Source organism: Helicoverpa armigera, chromosome 25 (assembly GCF_030705265.1).
Source record: "Helicoverpa armigera isolate CAAS_96S chromosome 25, ASM3070526v1, whole genome shotgun sequence".
NCBI classification, from domain to species: Eukaryota; Metazoa; Arthropoda; class Insecta; order Lepidoptera; family Noctuidae; genus Helicoverpa; species Helicoverpa armigera.
Genome location: NC_087144.1, coordinates 8,609,321 through 8,631,413, shown reverse-complemented (window position 1 = coordinate 8,631,413; position 22,093 = coordinate 8,609,321). Strand labels below are relative to the sequence as shown.

Sequence of the window (22,093 nt, the reverse complement as noted above, 5' to 3'; positions counted from 1 at the left end):
GCTGCGTGGGCGTCGCTTGATCTATACAAATGATTGATGCAAAATATTTATACAAGCACTAGGTGCCAAGGCATACTCTGCGGTTTTACCACCCGTCTTACCAAGGGGTATTGGGTTGCCCGGGTAACTGGGTTGAGGAGGTCAGATAGGCAGTCGCTCCTTGTAAAGCACTGGTACTCAGCTGCATCTAGTTAGACTGGAAGCCGACCCCAACATAGTCGGGAAAAGGATCACATCACCCGCCCATTTGTTTGTCTTTGTTTGTCTCCTTAGCATAATAACCTTAAACTGCCTTATCGTCCTTATTGACTCAAAGACAGACAGGTTTTGTAACTAATCCAGATAAAAACCATTCTTGTTTTCCAAAGGTTAGCGCGTTCAAATAAAACTGTAGGTTTATTTAAATATAGATAGGTGACTTACTTGACTTAGAGTCCTATGTCCCCTAGATGGGGCAGAGGGCATCCACAGTGCTCCGCCATCGCGTTCGGTCTTGAGCTTCGCGCTTTATTTCGCTCCACGTTCTGCCTATAGCCGCCGCCTCTGCAATGATCGTCCGCCGCCAGGATTGTTTAGGGCGGCCACGTTTCCGCTTCCCTTGGGGATTCCAGTCTAGGGCTTGCCTCGGGATGTGATCGGGGTCCCTTCGGAGCGTGTGGCCAATCCAGTTCCACTTGCGGCGTTTGATCTGCTGGTCGATCGGTGTCTCCCCGCAGCGTTCCCACAGTTCTATGTTGGAGATTTTCTCGGGCCAGTATATACCGAGAATACGACGAAGGCAGCGATTGACGAAGACCTGGAGCTTACGCGAGATGTCTTTTGTGGCCTTCCATGTTTCGCATCCGTACAGCAATACGGTTTTGACATTGGACCGGAATATTTTGAGCTTAACTCTCCTGGTCAACTTCCGTGATTGCCACACAGGACGGAGCTGTGCGAAGGTTGCTCTCCCTTTGGCGATCCTCGACGTGATGTCCTCCTCGGTCCCTCCTGTTTCCGACACAACACTCCCGAGGTAGGTGAACTTGTGGACCCTCTCCACTCCCTCTGTGCCGATAAGCAACGGTAATGAGCACGTCACTCCGCACCTCATTTCCTGGGTCTTCCGGGTGTTAATTTTTAATCCCGACTCCATGGCCTCTCGTTGCAGGTCGTCCAGTTTGGCTTGCATGTCGGTTCGCGTGTGGCTCAATAGACATAGGTCGTCGGCATAGTCCAAATCTTCTAAGACGTTGGATAGTCCCCACTCTATGCCGCGGCGCTTGTTCTTGGTGGTATGGTGCATGATGCCATCAAGGACAACAAGGAAGAGGAGAGGCGAAAGGAGACACCCCTGGCGTACACCCGCTTGAACCGGTATGTCCTCCGAGACGAGGCCGTCGTGAGTTACCCTACAAGAATATTTCCCGTAGATGGCCTTAATTATGGTCGTGATCTTCTCGGGGACTCCAATTTCACGAAGCCGGTCCCAGATGCAATTCCATCGCAGCGTGTCGAAGGCTTTTTCGAAGTCCACAAAGGTCAAGTACATGTCCCTCTGCCATTCTGATGCCTGTTCGAGGATTATGCGCAAGGTGTTGATCTGGTCCGTGCACGATCGGTTGGGACGGAAGCCAGCCTGCTCTTTACGCAGAAGAGGCTCGACGGCCCCCGACAGCCTGTCCAGGATGATCTGGCAGAGCACCTTGGAAGGAGTCGAGAGCAAAGTGATGCCTCTCCAATTGCCACATTCACTGAGGTCTCCTTTCTTGGGTACGGTGATGAGAAGGCCTTTGTTCCAGTCATCAGGTAACTCCTCGGCTGACCAGATGTTCTGCAAAGGGGAGTCAGTGCGTTTGCTGCGGTGGTAATGTCGGCTTTGAGCATTTCCGCTGTGATGAGGTCGACTCCTGGGGCTTTCCCATTTTTTAGCCTACGGATAGCCTTCATTACCTCCTCCCCTGTAGGAGGAGACACATCGATATCCAGGTTTGATGTGGGCAAGCTGGCAGCAGGTACGGCCGTGGTTACGGGGTCACTTGGGACTCGGAAGATTTCCTCGAAGTGCTCCCGCCAGCGTTGAAGCTGTCCCTCCGATGTCACAATCAGCTGGCCTCCTTTATCTTTTAAGGGCTTCTTCTTCCTCTGGTTCCGATTCCCGGCCAAGGTCTTCGTCGCCTTGTACATCTCCCTGAGATTGCCGGAGTTAGCAGCGCGTTGTGCACAATCCGCAATAGAGTCAGCCCATACTCGTCGGTCATGACGAGTACTGCGGTAGATTTTCCTGCGTATCAGGGAGTATTGCAGCTTCAGGTCTTGACGCACTGCTACGTCGCTGGTTGTCAGAAGTTGAAGGTGGAGCTGGCGCCTTTCTTCAATGAGGTTCCAGGTTCGTTGTGACATCCAGTCCTCACGAGCGTATGTTTTGTGTCCAAGAACGACGGAGCTGGTCTCTGTATAGGCCATTTTGATGTGGTTCCACTCCGCGTTGACAGAAGTAGTGGAGTCTGGTTCGAGAACGGAGAAGCGATTTCGCAGCTCTAACCGAAAGGCTTCGGTTATGTCTGGGTCCCGCAGCTTGTTGACCTCAAATCTTTTTCCAACCCTGGACGTCGAGCTGGCAGCACGAGCTACCGCTACTTTGAGCCGCACCTCGGCTACGACTAGATGGTGGTCGCTGTCGATATCCGCGCCACGACGGTTGCGGACGTCGAGCAGTGATGAGCGCCATTTGGAGCTGATGGCAAGGTGGTCGATTTGGTTCTTAGTGATTCCATCGGGTGAGTTCCATGTATACTTATGGTGGTCTCCATGTATAAAAAGCGTGCCTCCGATGGTCAGGTCGTTGTCCTGGCAGAACTCCAGGAATCTCTCCCCGTTCCCGTTCCGTACTCCCATCCCGTGTGTACCCATGTGTCTTTGACAGCCGTCGTTGTCTGTGCCAACCTTGGCATTCAGGTCTCCCATGACGATTACTATGTCCTGTTTGCGGATGTTTTTCAAGGTCAGGTTGAGTGCACTATAGAAATCGTCTTTGTCTTCCTCTGATGCCGGGTTTGTAGGCGCATAGCACTGAACGACGGTTATCTTGCGGGCTTTGCTGTTAAACCGGGCTGTGATGATTCTCTCTGAGATGGGTTTCCAGTCCAGTAGGCTCTTCTTTGCAGCGTCAGAAAGGAGGAATCCCACGCCGTTTTCACGTACGTCCTCTTCATCTTCCTTCCCGGAGTAAAGAAATGTAAGGCCCCTGGACGTTCTCAGTTCACCGAATCCGTTTCTGCGCACTTCGCTGAGACCGAGTATCTGCAGTTTGTATCGCAACATTTCTGTTTCTGCTTGGGCTAGTCGGCTATCTTCGCTCAGTGTTCGCACGTTCCAACAAGCAATTCGTGTCCGTATTTTCATGCCAAAGGTCGTCGTAGTTTGATCGGTCCGGTTTTGCACTGTTTCAGTTTCTTTAATCTTTTGGTTTTAGGTAAGCGAGTGATTAGCCCACTGTACCCTAGCCCACTGGTGGGGCTGCCACCTTGGAGCCTGTGGGCGTGCTCGGGTTTTTTCTCGGGTTTCCTCCCTGATGAGTTGGTTCTGTTTTGAGGCGCAGAAGACTCGCCTTGCGCCCTGCACCTTCAGCTCAGCTGCACCTCGTGGTGGTGGCCACGCGATTGCGCGGTGCAGCAGTTCCCAGGAGGGACGGCGGGGACGTTGGTGACTCGGACTGGCCAGGGCTCTGCTCAAATTCGGTGTTCCACCACTAACACAGCAGATGGTTTCTTGGCATTTTATAGGTAATGCTGGTCTCACATCCAGCGATTCCCACCAAGACCATACCCTGGCTTCCCCCCCCAAATATAGATAGGTACTATAGATTATAGATTAGAACTGCATGGCATGATCGCACTGGTATGCACAACGCAGCCCACAGACAAGGATCTTCGCATACAGAATAGATGTAACCACGGATAAGCCATGGGTACTCTTTGCTCGTGTAAACTGAGCCGGCAAGGGCACGCACAGATTAAAAATAAATTCAAAGCAAGTGCACTGTTCAAGGATTGATTACTTGTTCTTAGCTCCTTGGTGATGATGCTTGCCTGGTACTTTTCACTTTTAGAAATGTTTTTCTTTGTATGAGAGAGCTTAGAGCTTATTTTTTTTTTCTTTGATTCGTTGCTTTCCTCATAGCACGCTAAAAGTCTCGAGCTTAAGCTCTCCTCCAATTTCTGCCGAATATCATACCTCCACTCTCACCTTAGTTGTACTAATATTTTTAAGCCTAAATAACCGCCAAAAGTACAAACAAAAATACACGTTGTACCTTATCATCTAACAAGACACGCCCTCTTTGACGTACTCACTAGATTGGAATGCCATTCTCCCGTCTCGGGAAACCCCCCTCGCAGATAAGTATCCATTAAGTACTATAAAGTACACCATAATAGGTGCTCGGACCTCATCGGTAATCGGACTTCCTTTACGGGCTGTCTAATCTCTCTATGCTATAGATTTTGACTTAATTATTGTTCTTGTATCAGTCTGTTACGAAAGATTGCCTTACCACAAGAGAAACCTAATCTTCGATCTTACAAAATACATATAGTGTGTATTTCAAACGTAACGTTTTTGGTCATTACATAATTTCCATAATATCAAGTAAAATCTTTCCATTGGATCTTGCCGATTTCTATATTTAGAATTTTTTTTTTCACTATCGCATTTAATACAGTATTTTTCCTTAATCGTTAAACTATTTTTAAATCTCAGAGAAACATGTATATCCATGCATTTTCTGCGAAACCTGCTTCGTATCTCCAAGCTACATTATATCCACAGTTTATTCTCCTGTCTTCCAGCCTCCTTTCAATATATTTCGTTATCTGTGTACAAGGAGTACTGACCACTTCAATGCCAAGGCAGTTCAATGCATATGTGTCGCATTGTTACTCAGATAAAAAGATCTTGCTCCAAATAGGTTTTATATCCTCAAGGTTGAAAGAGCCGCTGAAACAGATTTTTTGTGGCGGTCAAGTAGTTAGGCGGTTTGTTATAGTGGCTGATAAATTAGGTCTATAAATCACTAGCTAGATAGGTGAAGTTAATGATAAATTGGTTTTTAATTAGCTTTTTATGGGTCGTACCTACGGCACTGTGATTTTTTTCAAGTAAATCGATTTTTTTTAATACGAGATTAGGTACAGAATATCGATACTTAAGCAAAGAATATGTTATTTTAGGATCTTACAATTCCTTACTATCACTAAGCTAATTTGTTTTGTGAATGAATTGGTGACTCACGAATTATTTGAACAAAACCGATAAGAAGAGGTTATCTGTCGTTTTCAAATTGTCAGTAACGAACTTGTATTATTTTTAACTCGACCAATTATTTAATTAGGAAGATAACTATTATCTTGTGGTTGCACTACCTACCTATTATTATTGAGGTTTAAAGGTTCATTTAGAACTTGCAAAGTTTTTGTTGCTATTGTATTTTCCTTATTTATTTAGACGTGTTTGCATTTACATCTGAAAGGTATTAGCTATTTAATAATCTAATAGTTTTTCTGTTGCTTATTGAAACTCTTTTTTTCTTTCAATATGGTATATATGTAATCCTTCATTGTCATGATCTCATGATATTCTTTCGTATCAAAAACATTATTAAAACATTCTCTCATTTCTATGTTATCGTGATTTCAGTAGATTCAGTTCCATAACACACAAGCTGTTATAACTAATTTTCATGATTCTAAAAATATTGCTTTATGGAATTTGTACCATTTATAACCTTTTGACCTTCAAGCCAAATTCCTCTGAAGTGACGTTTTCAGTTTCATTGATTATACTGTAAACGTAGCTCGAAGGTACGTTTTAAGTTATTCATCACAATAAAGACGTTGAAAACTTCTATCGTCTAAATATGTATACCTTTACAAAATAGTTAATTTACTTTTTGGTTCATCAAACCATACATACCTAATTGTGTTGCTGGGGAGTTTGTTTCACTATTTCTTCTTCCCAGCAAAAATAGGTACATAGGAAGTGGTGAAGGGCGTTTTAGGAACTGTCTTTTGTAAAACTGACCTTCAAAAAGTGCTGATTGATTGTCAGCCTACTTTGAGTAAATGACTTTTTTATCTTAAATTACTACAAGAAGATTTATTTCTGTCCGGATGACACAAAAATAACTCAATTCCCAACACAACACTAAAGTCAACGGAATGATCTAGAACCGTCATGTGTAATCCTATAATTGAATGATTCGGCTAATTCACGGCCAGGCAGGCAAACTCCCTGGTTCCCATGCTATTGTGAGCTCAATGCTATTCAGCCTGTCTTCAATTAGATGGAGACTGGTGAAAGAACCTTCCGTATCTTCTCACAAGAATTTAGACGATAGGAATACTAGTTAGATCTGTTATTATTAAGTAAGAAATCTAAGTACCTATACTAAGGTATTTTTGCATCGTGAATGACAAATACTGGGTTATGGGTATAGTGGTATTCGTGGGAAACATAATTGCTAAAGCAGTCAAAACTATTATAGAAACTGATGAATTGTTAGCTTCAAGCAAATCTAAACTCCTTTTCATTTATATTACTTGGCTGTTGGCTTAATAAGATGGTCAAGACATTATATCCTCTGTTCTATGTTATATCTCTGTTACATAACACCGACATACATATCCTAAGTACAGAGGGGCTAAAATAGGTCCCTGTGTTTAGTCCAGATCCTTTTTCCGGCTATTTTCCTGTAGCGGTTAATCCAAAATGCCCTCAGATTCATGTGTACTTATGTCTAATTCTCTGTAAAGCACTTCCTCACACCTTGTGAAATGACTCATTTATAATTCGCGGTTTCCACGTCATCATAAATATATCACTTCCTTTTGCTTTCATCACACCATTTGTGACAGTTGTAATGTCAGTTTCTTTTTTAAACTTGGCTAGTCACTATATGCGCATTGCCACCGACAAAGATGTCAGGTTTCTTTACAGTTAGGTACCGATTGCGCCAGAATTAGGTTTGAAAATCTTGATTTGAAAAAAATATGTAAGACCAAATTAATCTCGGTGATTCTTTTTATTTAGTTACCTATCAAAAAAAATGTTTACACAGATACTTATTTAGTACAGATTTAGTACCAGGGTTGAGTACCACTTGAACCTTTACGGCCAGCCTAGGGTTCTTCAGCATTTTTTTCAACGGTCTTGCTAAAAAGGAAGTGTATTCGTGGATAACTTCCTCTTGTAAGTAAGAGGCGATTTTAATTAATCTTTTTTTGCTGTACTATGCAGTGGTTTTCCTTAACCATACATACTTACATATTATTACGATGTTGTATCTAGACTGTCAAAATTCGACTGTCCATGTTTTATTCATAAAGTCTGTTTGAAGCGAAGTGCGCAACTTGCATAAAATTAATCCAAAATGCATTGTGACACTATTATTATGTTACTAATGAATATAATTACGTTCAGTAATGTTGCTATCATTTGTGATACCTACGAGTTGATATGTACGTGCAGGGTGGATCAAATATTGATGACAGAGACTTTGGGTTCAGAATAACTATCTACTTGTACCATAGGAAAATTAAGACGTTATTCTAAGCTAGCTTATATCAATATTGTCACCGATCACCCGAACAAAAAGTAGCCTCTAACCTTCCTGGGTAAAAACGGTATTTAATCCAACCCAACTTTTATTAGTACGGATTTTCGTGCTTGTAGACAAAACTAAATCTAGCACATTAGCTTCAAAGCCTAGAGTATCCCATGCTAAAATTACCCGATCACCATTTTTCCTTCAGTCATTCCAGCCACAAAACTCCCACAAAACCCAGACAATTCTATGGCATAATTAATATCCCTGCAATTTGCCGTCAGTACTGCCAACCACAGAGCACTCACAGACATGATTCAATTCTTTTATACCGGGGTCGATGGCCTCGGCCGCTGACTAATCGCTAATCAGTCTGAATAGACTTAACGATGTGCACGAGACTTCATGCTTGGTATAGAAGGGTGAAATAAGATTTTATTTCTTTTATGTACTTTATTTTTGTAAAAAAAATTTGTATACAACTATAGTTTACAGCGTAGGTCTCCTAATTAATACATTTGCCTGGTAATTGTGTATAAAAAAATAGATGTCTACTTTTTTGTGCACTGGGAAATCCATTTTGTCCTGTTTTGCAATTAATGTAACTAAAAGCCAATTACAGTACGAAAAATATATTGTTTTCCTCGTCAAATATAATATAATAATTAATTAATTTGAATTCAGAGAATTAAATTATAATGTTTTCTATTTATAACTATCTATGTAATTAAAATAAACGTATATCTTTTCCCCCCATTTGTAATTCCAATATGGCGGCTTCGTTTTCTTTTTTTTTTCACTCAGAGCAAGTGGCAAATGAATGTTTACATTCAGCCTTGTTTCAACACTCCACCCGAGTTGTTTATGTTTGATATTTTTAAAATAACCTCACGTTGTTTTACTCTCATAAATGGTGTTGAGGAATCGGAATTTACGTAAAAGAACATTCAATATATATTGTTTTCTTGAAACCAAGAGAGAATGGCATTGCGATCGCCTAGTTTACTTTTCTTACCATAAAACTATGACCGATTTTAAGCCCCATTTTAGCTACGTACTGTAAAATGTTTGAAACTTCTTTTATGAACTTTTTCCTGTGTTAATTTTATCACAGGAAACACTTTAAGCTTTACACCACTTACAAAGGAATCATTCTTTTAACGATAATTTAATTAAGTTTCATTGCTTTTATTCCTCTTAAAATATTGTAACGGAAAGTAATAAAAGGTAACGTTTGTTTAAGTTTCCAATTAAAGTGTTTATGAATGTTTTCTCTCCGTCGGCAACATCTGCTGCCGACAGTTTAAGCAAAGGGTATTTTATGTGCTGGTAACACTGCACTTACTCGTGCTCTTGGCCTTTAAATTATAAAAACTTTATTCTTAAACAACTGCATAAAAGTAAGCAAGGAGTGCTTATTAATGATCAGCCAAAAAACTAGAAAATAAAAAAATAGTTACTTACCTGTCAACCTACGTAGGTGGTCCCGGTCATATTAGACTAAAATAAAAACGTGGGGCCCATTAACTATTGCTGTAGTACTCTGTTCTAGAGGTATAATAGGTGTGGATTGCATCGACTTACTATAATCGTAACTGGAGATTTTGACAATCAATAATCAGCCGTAGCTCATGATCTACCAAAGTATAAAGATATGCTTTGCCATAGGTAGGATTTCACAGGGGGCCCACGTTTTTATTTTAGTCTAATATGACCGGGACCACCTACGTAGGTTGACAGGTAAGTAACTATTTTTTTATTTTCTAGTTTTCAGTGCACATAAGATAAAACCGTTTAACTTAAAAGTTTTTTTACCGATTTTTTATTTTCTAGTTTTTAGTATTTAATGAAAATGCCTACCGAATATTCCTCATTCTATCTAATTCATTTAGTGCATCATTATTACACGGTCTCTTACCTGACAATTTATTACAATCTAATTCCTCAATACATAGCCCTTCCAGATACTTTTTTTTTTAACGACCCCAAAAATCATCACATGACCTCTCCTGCTGTGGGTCAGCAGCGGTGAGGGAGTGATAGACTCTTGACTAAGAACCGTTTTGTTCCGTCGTAGGCCTTTTATGTACCAGGGCCGCGGTAACTCTTTCGAACAATCTCGCAGCCCAGGCAGGCCTTGGCCCTGTTGGGCCCCGCTGGAGTTGCTGACAGTTTTCTACTTGTGAAGCCCTTTCATTTGATACCCATGTTGATGGGATTTATAAAACCTAAGTTATCCGCCATTTTGTAGAGGCCGCCATCTTGGATTTTAATTTTATATAGTACATTGTAATCTACTGGTTGAGAACTTTCATTTGATACCCATATTGATGGGATTGATAAAACCTACGTTATCCGCCATTTTGTAGCGGCCGCCATCTTGGATTTCAATTTTTTATAGTATATTGTATTCTGCTTGTTGAGCCCTTTCATTTGATACCCATATTGATGGGATTGATAAAATCTACGTTATCCGCCATTTTGTGCCGGCGGCCATATTGGATTTACAATGTTATTGATATTACTATATTGTATTGTCATCGGAATTAAAGGTGTATACAAAATTTCAGATTAATCGGTTGACAGGAAGAGGGTGAAATTTGAATTACTAAATTTGACCCAAGAAAGAATGAATAAATAATAAAACAAACTGGGTGAGCTAAATAAAACCGTTTAAAAAGACATTAATGGGTAGTGTAGAGTGAAAAATGCGTATCAGCTGCGTGCCATCCGGTTGCTCAAATAAAGGAAACTGGAATTAGGGTTTCCTGCTCGTTCTCAACCTGACATTCTGCTATTTTAACACATTTGTATCCTGCACGACGCAGTCCTCAGATGTCCGCCGTTTATATTCATTACCTACCCCACGATTAATATTTTAACGTCCAGACATGTAGATTTAAGTCTGCCCAGTGTCGTCTTACAACGTATATTTAGTTTTCCATTTATGGCAACACTCCCGGAGGCTGGCCGAAAATAAAATGCAGTCTGATGTCAACGGCCAACCCGCGATGCAATAAGAGAAAAAAATACAACGTTCTATTTTCAAATTGCAGTGGAGAGCGTCTCCAAGATGGCGAGCAACAAAAAAGGTTACAGTTTTGTGCGCCGGCGCTCAGAACGATTTAAATCAAGTAGTTTTAAGATTTGAGCATGTAAACTGTCAAAGCAGAGATTACGGACCATGATGGCAGCTATTAGACGAATGCCATTACAAATAAATGTCTAGGAAACGGTTCTAAATTATTCTATGCAGAGAACGTGATGCATCGAAAATAGGATTACTTGAAATCTTCGTGAGAAGGTGTCACTGACTTTAAATGGCTGGAATTTTAGTCTACAAGTTATTTATTTTCTTTTATATGGGTTACGTGCCTAGAAGAGATGATACGAAGGCTAAATTTACTACATTTTACGACAATCTTCTAGAGATTATAGAAATAGACGAGGAATGCTAATTCCAAAACTGTCTGCGCAGGGAATCAACGGATGTTGTAAATATGGAAATTCAAAGATAAGCTTCATCCGCAATCTTTGATCGTAAATCTTTGACGTTTCTTCTGCTTTTGGTCAAAACATTAACTTTATCGCATTTGCAATCTTCACTTTAATGCATTTCCTACGTCACGTCGCAAGTAACAATTAATTATAACTAAACTTTTTAGTATCCAAGTACAGTTATCTGTGGCTGCACGCTCCGAACGGTGTTGCCAGCCTTTCCACTCGCACATTTTATGGGAATTTTATATTTTCGTTGCGATCGTGTGACAGGTTGTACTTTCACTTTAATGTACTTCATTGATTTGTGATTCGACCTTTTTATTGTCACGACTTTGGTTCTGCCATGAAAAGGCACCGTTATTCTTACTTACTGATGTTTCGGTCAGATGTTCTGAGAATTGTCGTGGTCTGACTGACTTTAATTAGTTAGCTGTCACTTTTCTTTAATAATAATTGAAAAAGACAGTTGTTGACAGTGATGTTTCCTTGTTGTTTTGTTTCTTGTTAAATCTGTTGTGGCATGTAGTGCATCAGTTTCCAATTTATCTGGTTAAGGATTAATTTAGCTTTGTCCAAATCTTAATTAGGATCTGACAGCTGATATAAATAAGATAGTTATTATTCAAGCATCATTTCGTCTTGTTAATATGATCTTAATCTATTTGTTGACGAGTAGGTCACTTATTTGTTCGTTTTTCAGGTTTTTTGTTTATTATAAAGTTAGTAGGTGTATTTTTATGATAGCGAGCCTGAAATGACCTAGTATCAGACATATTAAATCTGAAATCAATAATGTCAGCGACATTACTGTATGTACGGGGACAGATAACTAGCATTATGGAGGTGACCTGAAAAACGATGGCTAACATTTCAGAATAATTTCGATAACATTCTGATATTTCATTGCTTTAACAAGATACGAGAAAAGATACTTTAATTCAAGAGTCAAATGCATAATAATTATATCTTAACATAAAATAACTCATTAAATAAAAGATCTTCATTCTTCAATTCAAACCACAACTTTATTCTAGAATTTAGTTCTATTCTAGTTCCATCATCCATGTAGGTTGTAATCAACCCTGTAGGTTGTCGCACCATAATGTTCTGATAGAGTAGCGCCCGCTCGCGTGTGTTCTTATTCCACTAATGTCTGACAAACGTTGACCTGTCGTACATAAATTATGATTTCAGTTCGGTAATCTCACAGGACGTTGACTTTAGATTGATTTTTATGGAATTTGGAACATGTGTTAAATGTTACAAGAATAATTTCGTGGCTACAATTCGTTTAAACTCAAGTAATTTCGGTATAAAGATATGCTAAAGGTTAGCAAGTTTTGTGAAAGTGATACGGACAGACAAATGTGAAATTATTCCTCGTTAAGAAGCTTTCAAATCTTGCTGAAGTTGTAAAGTAACAAGTAAACTACACAGGGTCCATATTTAAATCTCCACTTAAAAAAAATAACACTGTCTTTATTATCTTTGCCAGAATATCACTTACCACATTTATCCTGCATTCCCCAGTAAGTGGCCGGGTAGCTCGTAAAACGGGCGACACCGCGACACTCAATAAGTATGCAAATGCAAGTTCTAATCTAATCTAGTCTGGGCATCCACCCCTGGCAAGAATCTGGACACACAACGCCCTAACACCCATGTTCTATACTAGGTACCTATACTAATAATAGTTAGTATAGGTTTTTGAATGGGTTTTTCTATGTAATTTCAATTGGCCACTCCACCTAGTCGCACAAATTCACAAAGTATTATAGATCCCATCATGCGCTTGTGCTTGTTGCTGATTTCAGAGCGATAAAGTTATTTAGCGAGAGCTAGAACTTGATTCTTTCTTTGCTTTATTTTCTTGGCCTGCAATATTTCGCCTTAGCATCGCAAAGTTAACTAAATCCATATCTGCATGCAAAGCAAAGGAAGCAAAGAGAAAAGTTGAATGAATTCAGAAGTCCTAAATCGCTTCCCAAATTGGGAATCCCAAAATGGACTTGGTGAGAAGCGACACCTCAGAGTTACGATTCTAACTAGAACTTCGCTTCCTGAACTGAAAACTATTTCATTTGACTAAATTAGTAACTGAAGCATTTAGATCGTTTGGAATTTAGTCAAGTGGAATAATCCTTTTGGTATTTACTCAGCCAGTATATGATGGGTTCTGTTTACGACAAGTGGTGACGGCTAGTCTAGACTCTATCGATTTGTTTGTATAGACTAAAGAGGTAACGTTTGCTTGCTTACTGCTTTTCTCATTAGGTAAGATTTGTTTGTCGTTGGACACTACTTCAGCTTGGTGTATTTAGAAGACGTTTGATATTTTCTGCGAAAAATTATGGAATCAGGTCTTACTTTGCAGATCCATGACATTAAATGTTAGAAAAAATATTCAGCGTTAATTCCATGTTGAAAAGAAAGTCAATTATGTACTGTCATATTTATTTTAAACAAGTCTTTATTTCCTTGTTTTTATTCTGAACTCAGTTTTACTTATTCACAAAACCGTTGTGCTTAGATAAAAACTTGTCGTTTTCAATGCGTTACTTCTGTAAAGCTACCAATTTTGTCGCACCCTACTTTTCACCCGGGAAAACCCAATGAAAAATTGAATAAAATTTACTAGAAACAGCATTGCAGTATCGATTTAGTAATTAGCAACCCGTGGGTAGCAGCGGGTGTCCAGTGACTTCCCGGTATACCGAGTGAGTGTCGCACTGACCGGGCTTCCCTAATTACCGGTATTGACCACCGGTAGCGGCGGAAGGGTTAGGTCCGTTCCATTTGTGGTTTATTTGTTACTTTTATTGGTTAGGTGTTAAAAGGGAAAGGAAATTGTTTGTTGATGTTCTGCTAATAGGTATACAGATCTACCGAATGTACATTATTTGAATCTTTAAAGCTCTTTTACACATCCATATTGTTCAACATTTCTGGCCCTATTTTGAGTAATAACGTCCGTTCAGATATAAAAAGTCCCCATGTATCATCACTCTCCACTAAGATTTATTTTGAGAATATCTTCCCTTGATAGCTCCATATGATGTCATAAGTCCTATATAAAACTTATCTGGTTGTTAGTCATGGTAGGTACTTACCATTGTCAAGACATCTGTTATTTCCATTAGCAATCTTCAAAACTCTCTCTTTTATTAGGACCGTAACTATAGAATTTGATTGGCTCCCTAATACTATGCGTGCTTGAAGGAACATATCCATACGTAGAAATAAAGCTAGATTTGGCGTGCTGCCAGCTAATATGGCTGACAGCCAACTTACGTGTGTCTAACTAAATGAATTATTTACTTTTGTAAAGGTCTCTGTGTTATTAATGCCTCTTGGTGTTCACACGTAGTCTTGTACACCTTTACCTATGGGTATATACTTTGGTACTTAATTGCCTGAAAATAATTCTATTTAATTTTATGGTTCTCTTTCTAAACAATAGTTGACAGTCGTCTGTCGTCTATGCTATCCTCTGTCCGAGTTTAAAGCAATAAATATTTACAAAACTGCTTTTTTATTTACGGCCATTGTTTAGCCCTTATTTTTTACCAATTTATAGTAATCATCAATGTTTTCTTAGTTCATGTAGTCACAGAATTCAAAAAGCTTTCCGTGAAAAAGTCAGCTGCGAATAAGATCTAATATTTTCTCAGTCAAGGTTTTAAATTTTTTGCTGTTCAAGATGCAGACAAAAGTCGAGTCTCAGATGCTACAAGAATATTCTTAAAGCATCAATTCCCCTGTCATTACGAATGTAAGACAACAATGATTTAGTTGCGTTCTGCGGGCGCATTGTGTGTACGTAATGGAGTGTCAATATAGTTCATGATTGGATGCAATTGTCATACGGGTGACGTGGCAGTCCAGGACTGTGGTAATAGGACTCTGATGTTGAGTGTGACTCAAAAGGCTGGTCATTTTAGGGTTAAAAATCAAGATTTTTTTAAAGAAGAAATGGTCTATTCGCTATCGGTACTAGAATTTTGTTTAGCAAGCACAAATAGTAGGTACCTATGTTATGATTAATTATGGTGGTCAAATAATATTTTGACGTGTTTGGATTTTATATGTCTTTCTTCGTTCTTTCTCTTTCATCATACTCATACATACATACGTAGATGTGAGTATTTGTAAATTAATAAAAATGCGCGGTACCATGTCTTGCTCATTATTAGTTGCTTATCTAACATTTCCATCAATTTATCTTTGTCGTTACTATTTGTTTTAACATAGAAAACACACATACCTATTGCAAACAAATAAATTACAAGTGTTATCAGAAACTAGAACACGTCCATATGTTTTACTGCCTTATCAGCAGGTACCGTATCTCCCAATTTCCCCGTAGCTAGTTACTTTTAGGTATTTTATTTATGGTGTTTACCTGTCATGGTGTTTACTCTGATGCCATCGCTTTCCATGGAAATAAAAAAGCTGTTTTTCTATGAAAGAAACTTGTGTTGTAATTTGTAAATTATTTACCAAAACAATTTAGTTTCTAAGCATTTGAATGTCCAACTGTGGACTTTTATCGAAAGATACTGAATTTAGGAAAATATGAATGAAGTTTGCTCAGATTTACATAATTGAAATGCAAAAATAATCTGCACCGGTTTTTCTAATTAATTTTTTTCACGTAATGAGAAAGCTAAACTACCGTTGATATTTAAAAATAAAATCGCAATCACAGAATGTATAAAGGAACGCAGTAAATTATCGCGTGTTTTGACCTTTTTAGACAAATTATGACTAACATTCATAATATAAATAAATTAACAGTTACTTTTATCGACATTATTATTTTAGAGCAGAAATTAGACAAGTTCCGACATGTTTCATATTTTGTTGACAGATGTTCAGAGTTCAATAAAATCTGTGAACGAGGGAAGGGGGACCATATTGTCGTTATTTTTAATGGACGATAAACTGTTTTTTTTTACTGTTAAATCTCGATCTGAGTGTTCAATTATTTTATTTTACTTTATTTATAACGTTGACTTAGGACTATGAGTATTTTAGGAATATTATACCTAAATACCTATTGGAAAATTTAAGACATATAAAAGCATTATTTGCAATAAGATAATAAAAAACAACCAGATCAATTTAAATTATTCCACGTTCCATTTAACAATTTTATAATGTTGCCAAGTTATAACTATTTACTCCCCACTGCATTTTCCCCTCTTCCATTTCTTCAGCAATTTGTACCAATATTAACATACCGTTTGTCTGTTTGTCCTCAGTTCTGGGAGATCATATCGGAGGAGCACGGCATCGACCCGACTGGCGTGTACCGCGGCACCAGCGACCTTCAGCTCGAGAGAATCTCCGTATACTACAATGAGGCCTCTGGTTAGTATACTTTCCTAGCCCTTAAGAAATGTTACCCACTTTTAGGAGATTGAGGAACTCATGGCTGCGTGAAAACCAGTCTTTAGCAAAGGGTATCGGGTAAAAGCTATGGGTGAGTTGCTAAAACGCTAACCAAAACCATAACCAACCGTAAACTTGCCGCCCATTGGTCAAAGCAGCAACGATTTGAAAACTGAATATGGTTTAAAGTCAAATAATTTTATTTCATTAGGCCTTAAGTATAAGTATAAGTTACTTTGATTTAAATAGCACATTCCAAAAGTACTTCCTATTGAGAAGAACAGGCAAGACCTTAATTTTCAAGAAATTCTAGGTGTTGTTATAGTTAAATAGTGCAACTCACCGTTAGTCATGTTTTTTTTAATTAGCCAATTTAACAAAGGACAAGTCATACACCGGTCGGGCCATATGTTTACTCAGATATCTCAAGGTTACACTTAATAAACATCAGCTGTCTTTTCACATTATCATTAATAAGAAAAAATACAAAACGCTTGCACATTGATGCAAAAACCAACAGCTGTCTTATTAAGGTCAATTATCTTGCTAGTGTTGCCAGCAAATCTTTTTCTTGTAAGTTTAGTGAGTCACCCATCATCATCTGCCTTTGCATTGTGTTGCTCCCATTTCTTTATTCGAAGGTAAAACAAAATCAGATACATAGACCATCTTTATACGACTTTTTACAAAAAATCTTAGTTTAATAATAAAATAGGGCTAAAAATCTATGTAAATGCAATAAGAGAAATTTCATTATTTAATCAATTGAATCACTTTTTTAAGAGCTAAGAAAGCTAGTGAGCTTTGTTTAATGTGTATTTTTGTAAAAAGTACTGTCAAGATTGTATACCTTTAGTTAACTCAAATGGAGTAAGTGTAGTAAACTGTCGTTATACCTAAGCAAAAAGTAATAAGTCTAAGCACTGCACGTATATAAAAGAGCATGTTATTAGTAGCTCATTATTCGGTCTAGTAGGCTGAAACTCTACTTCTTTATAGACAGCTTAATTACAGTAGTTTCCAACTTTCAAGGTTCCTCGGTCCCTGGACAAGACTTTCGTTCGTTAATGGCATATTTTTTAAGGTATTTGAAAGATAAAAAAAACCTAAATTATATTGACTAGAATACTACCTATTAGAACACAAATCAGTTATCGTTTTTTAAAGATTTTTTATGAAAGCGATGAAAAAGTAAAATGAAAGGCTGAATAGATTGTCTAGAAATTAATAATAAACTAGCGTGAATTGCCAATTTACTTTCATAATCATTTCAAGCGTTAAAAACGAAATCTCTCAAAAAGACTATACCTACCTAATTTCTTTTTAGCTTCTATCAATTTCGTGTGATACAAAAAAGTATTATCTAAAAATCTTAATAAGTAAATTGGCGTGTTGTTTCGCTACAGATTAAAAATCTTTGATTAGATCTGTTCGCTCCAATTATAAAATAATAGAAGAGAAAGTTAACGTCAAGCGCATATGACAAAATGGCGACAGATTGTAATTTAATGTCGTTTAATTGTGAAACAATTTTTTGATTTGAAATAATCGTAATTTAGTGAATTGTGAGCAGTATGTCTTTAACGACGTCGTTTTTTAAATGAATTAGGTAATGTGATATCATTTATTTCTCAATTTATATCTACTGAACTGTCAAAACTTGAAATATCTATCTTCAGCGTTCATCTTTGCGGAGTGATGTACTTTGTAAAAATATCTAAAAAAATCCAAAGATATCTTGAAACTTGACACTTTAGTTATCCAGTCACACTCCTGGCTACAATGTTCTACCGTCCCTGCAGACACAGCGAACAATTACAAGTGATTCCCAACAATTAAACTCTCGCGCATATGATTGAGTGGAAGTGTCGGGAGCAATGACCTCGCGTTACACTAATCTGCATAGCGATTACATCAGGCGGTCGAACAATTGGACAGTTTTGTTTATGCTGAATTGCAGTTTTGTCAGCAAAATTAGGTTGTCTTTGATTGAGTTGATGATTACTTAATAGAAACTACAGTAGCAGAAAAAAACATGTACAAAATCTTTTTGTGAAAAAACTTAAATACTTACTTTTTTACGACTATTGGTCTAGTCCTTGTACCTATTTGTAATTACCCCATTTTCTGGGTAATTAATTAATTAAAGCTGACAACCCTCAAAAAAGTTTCGTGAAGCATGTCTTAACACAGAAACCTCTTCTGTAGCTTTTGAAGAAAACAGCTACCTACATGATGTTTTAACCAGCTAGCTTTTAAACTCTGTGTTAAATGATATATTCGATTCTCATCCCTTAAACTTTCAATCACCTAAAAAACCCTAATAATATCAAACATACATGTATATCTAAACACATCATAGCAAGCTCGGCATTTGATACGAATGTATCAGCTCCGACCGCACGCCTAACAGTGTCGGTACAGTTAGCGGTTATACTCCGCACTGGTAGACACGCCCCGCTGCGTCCGCGCACCAATGCAGCAGATATGATACTCATTTGAATGGAAGACGAAGAAATAAAAAAAATATGATGAATCTTCTGTGGTTGTTGACGAAATGTCCAATCTGCAAAGCTGAGGGCTTTTGTTTGTTTTGTTTTGAATCTAAGGAAATACTGATCCAATTTGAAAAAAATATTTCAAGTTAGATAGCAGTGGGTTACTCTTTATCCAGGTGCGCGAAGTAGTCCCCACGGGACACCGGGTGAATCCGCTGGCGGGAGCTAGTTATCTCTTCTTAGTAACAAATCTTTGTTTTTCATCTAAATTCAAAGACAACTTTCATGTCTTCATTAATCTTCTTCGAATGCAAACACATTCTAGGTTATTCGTGACAAAATGAAAGTACATAATTTTACTTCTGCATAATGAAAACATTTCATAAAAATCAGTTTCTAATTTAACAGTAAAACTGTAAGACCCACTTTCGGAACAGCAAAATTATCATTCATTAAAAAAGAACACTTTAAAACATTAATCTTACATTTGATTACACAGAAATTATTTCAATGTAATGTAGGCACAAGTAAGTTTAAGTTCAAGTTGAGATATCTGGGGTGAACGACCTCGGCCGCAGCCACCGTGACCATTGTCTAAGTTATTTTGCTTACAAGTGCAATTTATGTTGCTTATGTTGTAGTATCGTGCTATATTGTGTACCTATATGAGGGCAATCAAATGATTGTTTGATTGTGAGATGATTGGCTGCATCAGATATGCAGCTTTTGAAAACATGGTGTACTTAAGACTCAATATTTAGCATAGGACTTTATTTATTCGCATTCATCATTTACTTAGGTATTTTCCTTCTCAAGCTCAATATTTTGCTGTAACTGCTAGGTACCAATGTCAGCCGTCTAGCTTCCATTGTCAACTTAGGCCAGAAAAACTGATCTCAGACTGATCTTGATACGAATCGCCTTTCGATTCAGTCGCAAACACTTTATTCACAATGGACTTTCCTGTTTCGTCACTTGTCGCTTGATTTGATGCCTAGAACAAAGTCCTTGAATTTTTTCATGAACCTAATGATTTGGAAACGTAGATGAACTCGACTAGCTAGCAATCACGTCTGTCTGACTGATATAATAATGTGTATGTTTTGTCTACAGTTGCGACGGCGGAGAACGGGGGCAAGTACGTCCCCCGCGCCATCCTGCTCGACCTCGAGCCAGGCACCATGGACGCAGTCCGGTCCGGCGCATACGGGCAGCTCTTCCGGCCAGACAACTTCGTGTTCGGACAGTCCGGCGCCGGCAACAACTGGGCCAAGGGGCACTACACCGAGGGCGCCGAGCTCGTCGACGCAGTACTCGATGTAGTGCGCAAGGAGTGCGAGAACTGCGACTGCCTGCAGGGCTTCCAGCTGACGCACTCGCTCGGCGGCGGCACCGGCTCCGGCATGGGCACGCTGCTCATCTCTAAGATCCGCGAGGAGTACCCCGACCGCATCATGAACACCTACTCCGTCGTGCCCTCGCCCAAGGTGTCCGACACCGTCGTGGAGCCCTACAACGCAGTGCTCTCTATTCATCAACTAGTCGAAAACACAGATGAAACCTACTGCATAGACAACGAAGCTCTCTACGACATCTGCTACAGAACACTCAAAGTGCCCAACCCCACGTACGGCGACCTGAACCACCTGGTGTCGCTGACCATGTCCGGCGTGACGACGTGTCTGCGGTTCCCTGGCCAGCTGAATGCGGATCTCCGCAAGCTGGCTGTCAACATGGTGCCGTTCCCACGTCTGCACTTCTTCATGCCCGGCTTCGCTCCCCTGACATCTCGCGGCAGCCAGCAGTACCGCGCCCTCACCGTGCCCGAGCTCACGCAGCAGATGTTCGACGCCAAGAACATGATGGCGGCGTGCGACCCGCGCCACGGCCGCTACCTGACCGTGGCCGCCATCTTCCGAGGCCGCATGTCCATGAAGGAGGTGGACGAGCAGATGCTCTCTATTCAGAACAAGAACAGCAGCTTCTTCGTCGAATGGATCCCCAACAACGTTAAGACTGCCGTGTGTGACATCCCGCCCAAGGGTCTGAAGATGTCGTCCACATTCATCGGTAACACGACCGCCATCCAGGAGCTGTTCAAGAGAATATCAGAGCAGTTCACCGCTATGTTCAGGCGCAAGGCCTTCTTACATTGGTACACTGGTGAGGGCATGGACGAAATGGAGTTCAATGAAGCCGAGAGCAACGTGAACGACTTGGTGTCGGAGTACCAGCAGTACCAGGAGGCGACGGCGGAGGACGACACGGAGTTCGACCAGGAGGACATGGAGGAGCTGGCGCAGGACGAGCACCACGACTAGGCGCCGCGCGGACACGCGCCGGGTTACAGACTCACTTCACAGGGGCTAAGACTCAGCTAGGTATCCTCTATCTGTCGTGTCAGGCAGGGACAGGTACATAGCTGAACCGCAGCACTCGCTAAGTGACTCTTGTGCATCTCGGCATAAGTCTTAGGGTAACGTACTGTAAGGCTACCACCACACAGACCATTAGAACGTATTTTTGCAATATATTTTCCTTCGACTTAGTAAAAGTGTGCCCTACTCCTGTGTGGTGGTAGATTGTAAGTTATGTAAGGGCCAGACCCTCGCCGGACCAGTTTTATACAAGTTTTATATGTTTTCCATTGGTAGAGGCTAAGTGGAGTGCATTTATTACCAAAGTGTCCGCGTGGACCAACGAACTTTTTCCGAATTCTGTATAGCACTGACCCGTCAACGGCATTGACGTATCACGTGCAATATCTATGATCTTATATAAAATTTTATCAAATGATAGTATTATCCGAAGTCTGTTTTAATTGAATACTAATAAGATTAAGTGGAAACTGTAAGAAACCACAACGTACCAACTTGTGCATTTCTTAGCTTAAGTTATTTTCTTGTATGCTTTTTATTATAATAATTTATAATAAATGTTTTAAATTACTCTGATGTGTTTGAGTTGCACCTTTCAATTAGACAATGGAGCGAAGTTACTCCGTCCCACAGTAGTTGCATCGCCTACAGAATTTTGCGATTTTGCATGGCAATGAAGTTAATATTTTTCTTGAGTGCTTGTACGAAGACCTTCCCATCCAGGAGATGATATTTTTTTA

At 39.5% G+C, this 22,093-nt stretch overlaps 1 protein-coding gene across 1 annotated transcript in view; it reads left to right on the top strand.

Annotated features, from left to right (window-relative positions):
- Window positions 1-21,924, top strand: part of LOC110379509 (tubulin beta chain) — a 32,662-nt gene extending 10,738 nt beyond the window's left edge. The window contains exons 2-3 of the mRNA XM_021339204.3: window positions 16,348-16,456; window positions 20,089-21,924. Of these exons, the coding sequence (XP_021194879.1) occupies window positions 16,348-16,456; window positions 20,089-21,296 (1,317 nt within the window). The 3' untranslated portion in view covers window positions 21,297-21,924. The remainder of the gene's footprint in view (window positions 1-16,347; window positions 16,457-20,088) is intronic.
- The last annotated feature ends 169 nt before the right edge of the window (window positions 21,925-22,093 follow it).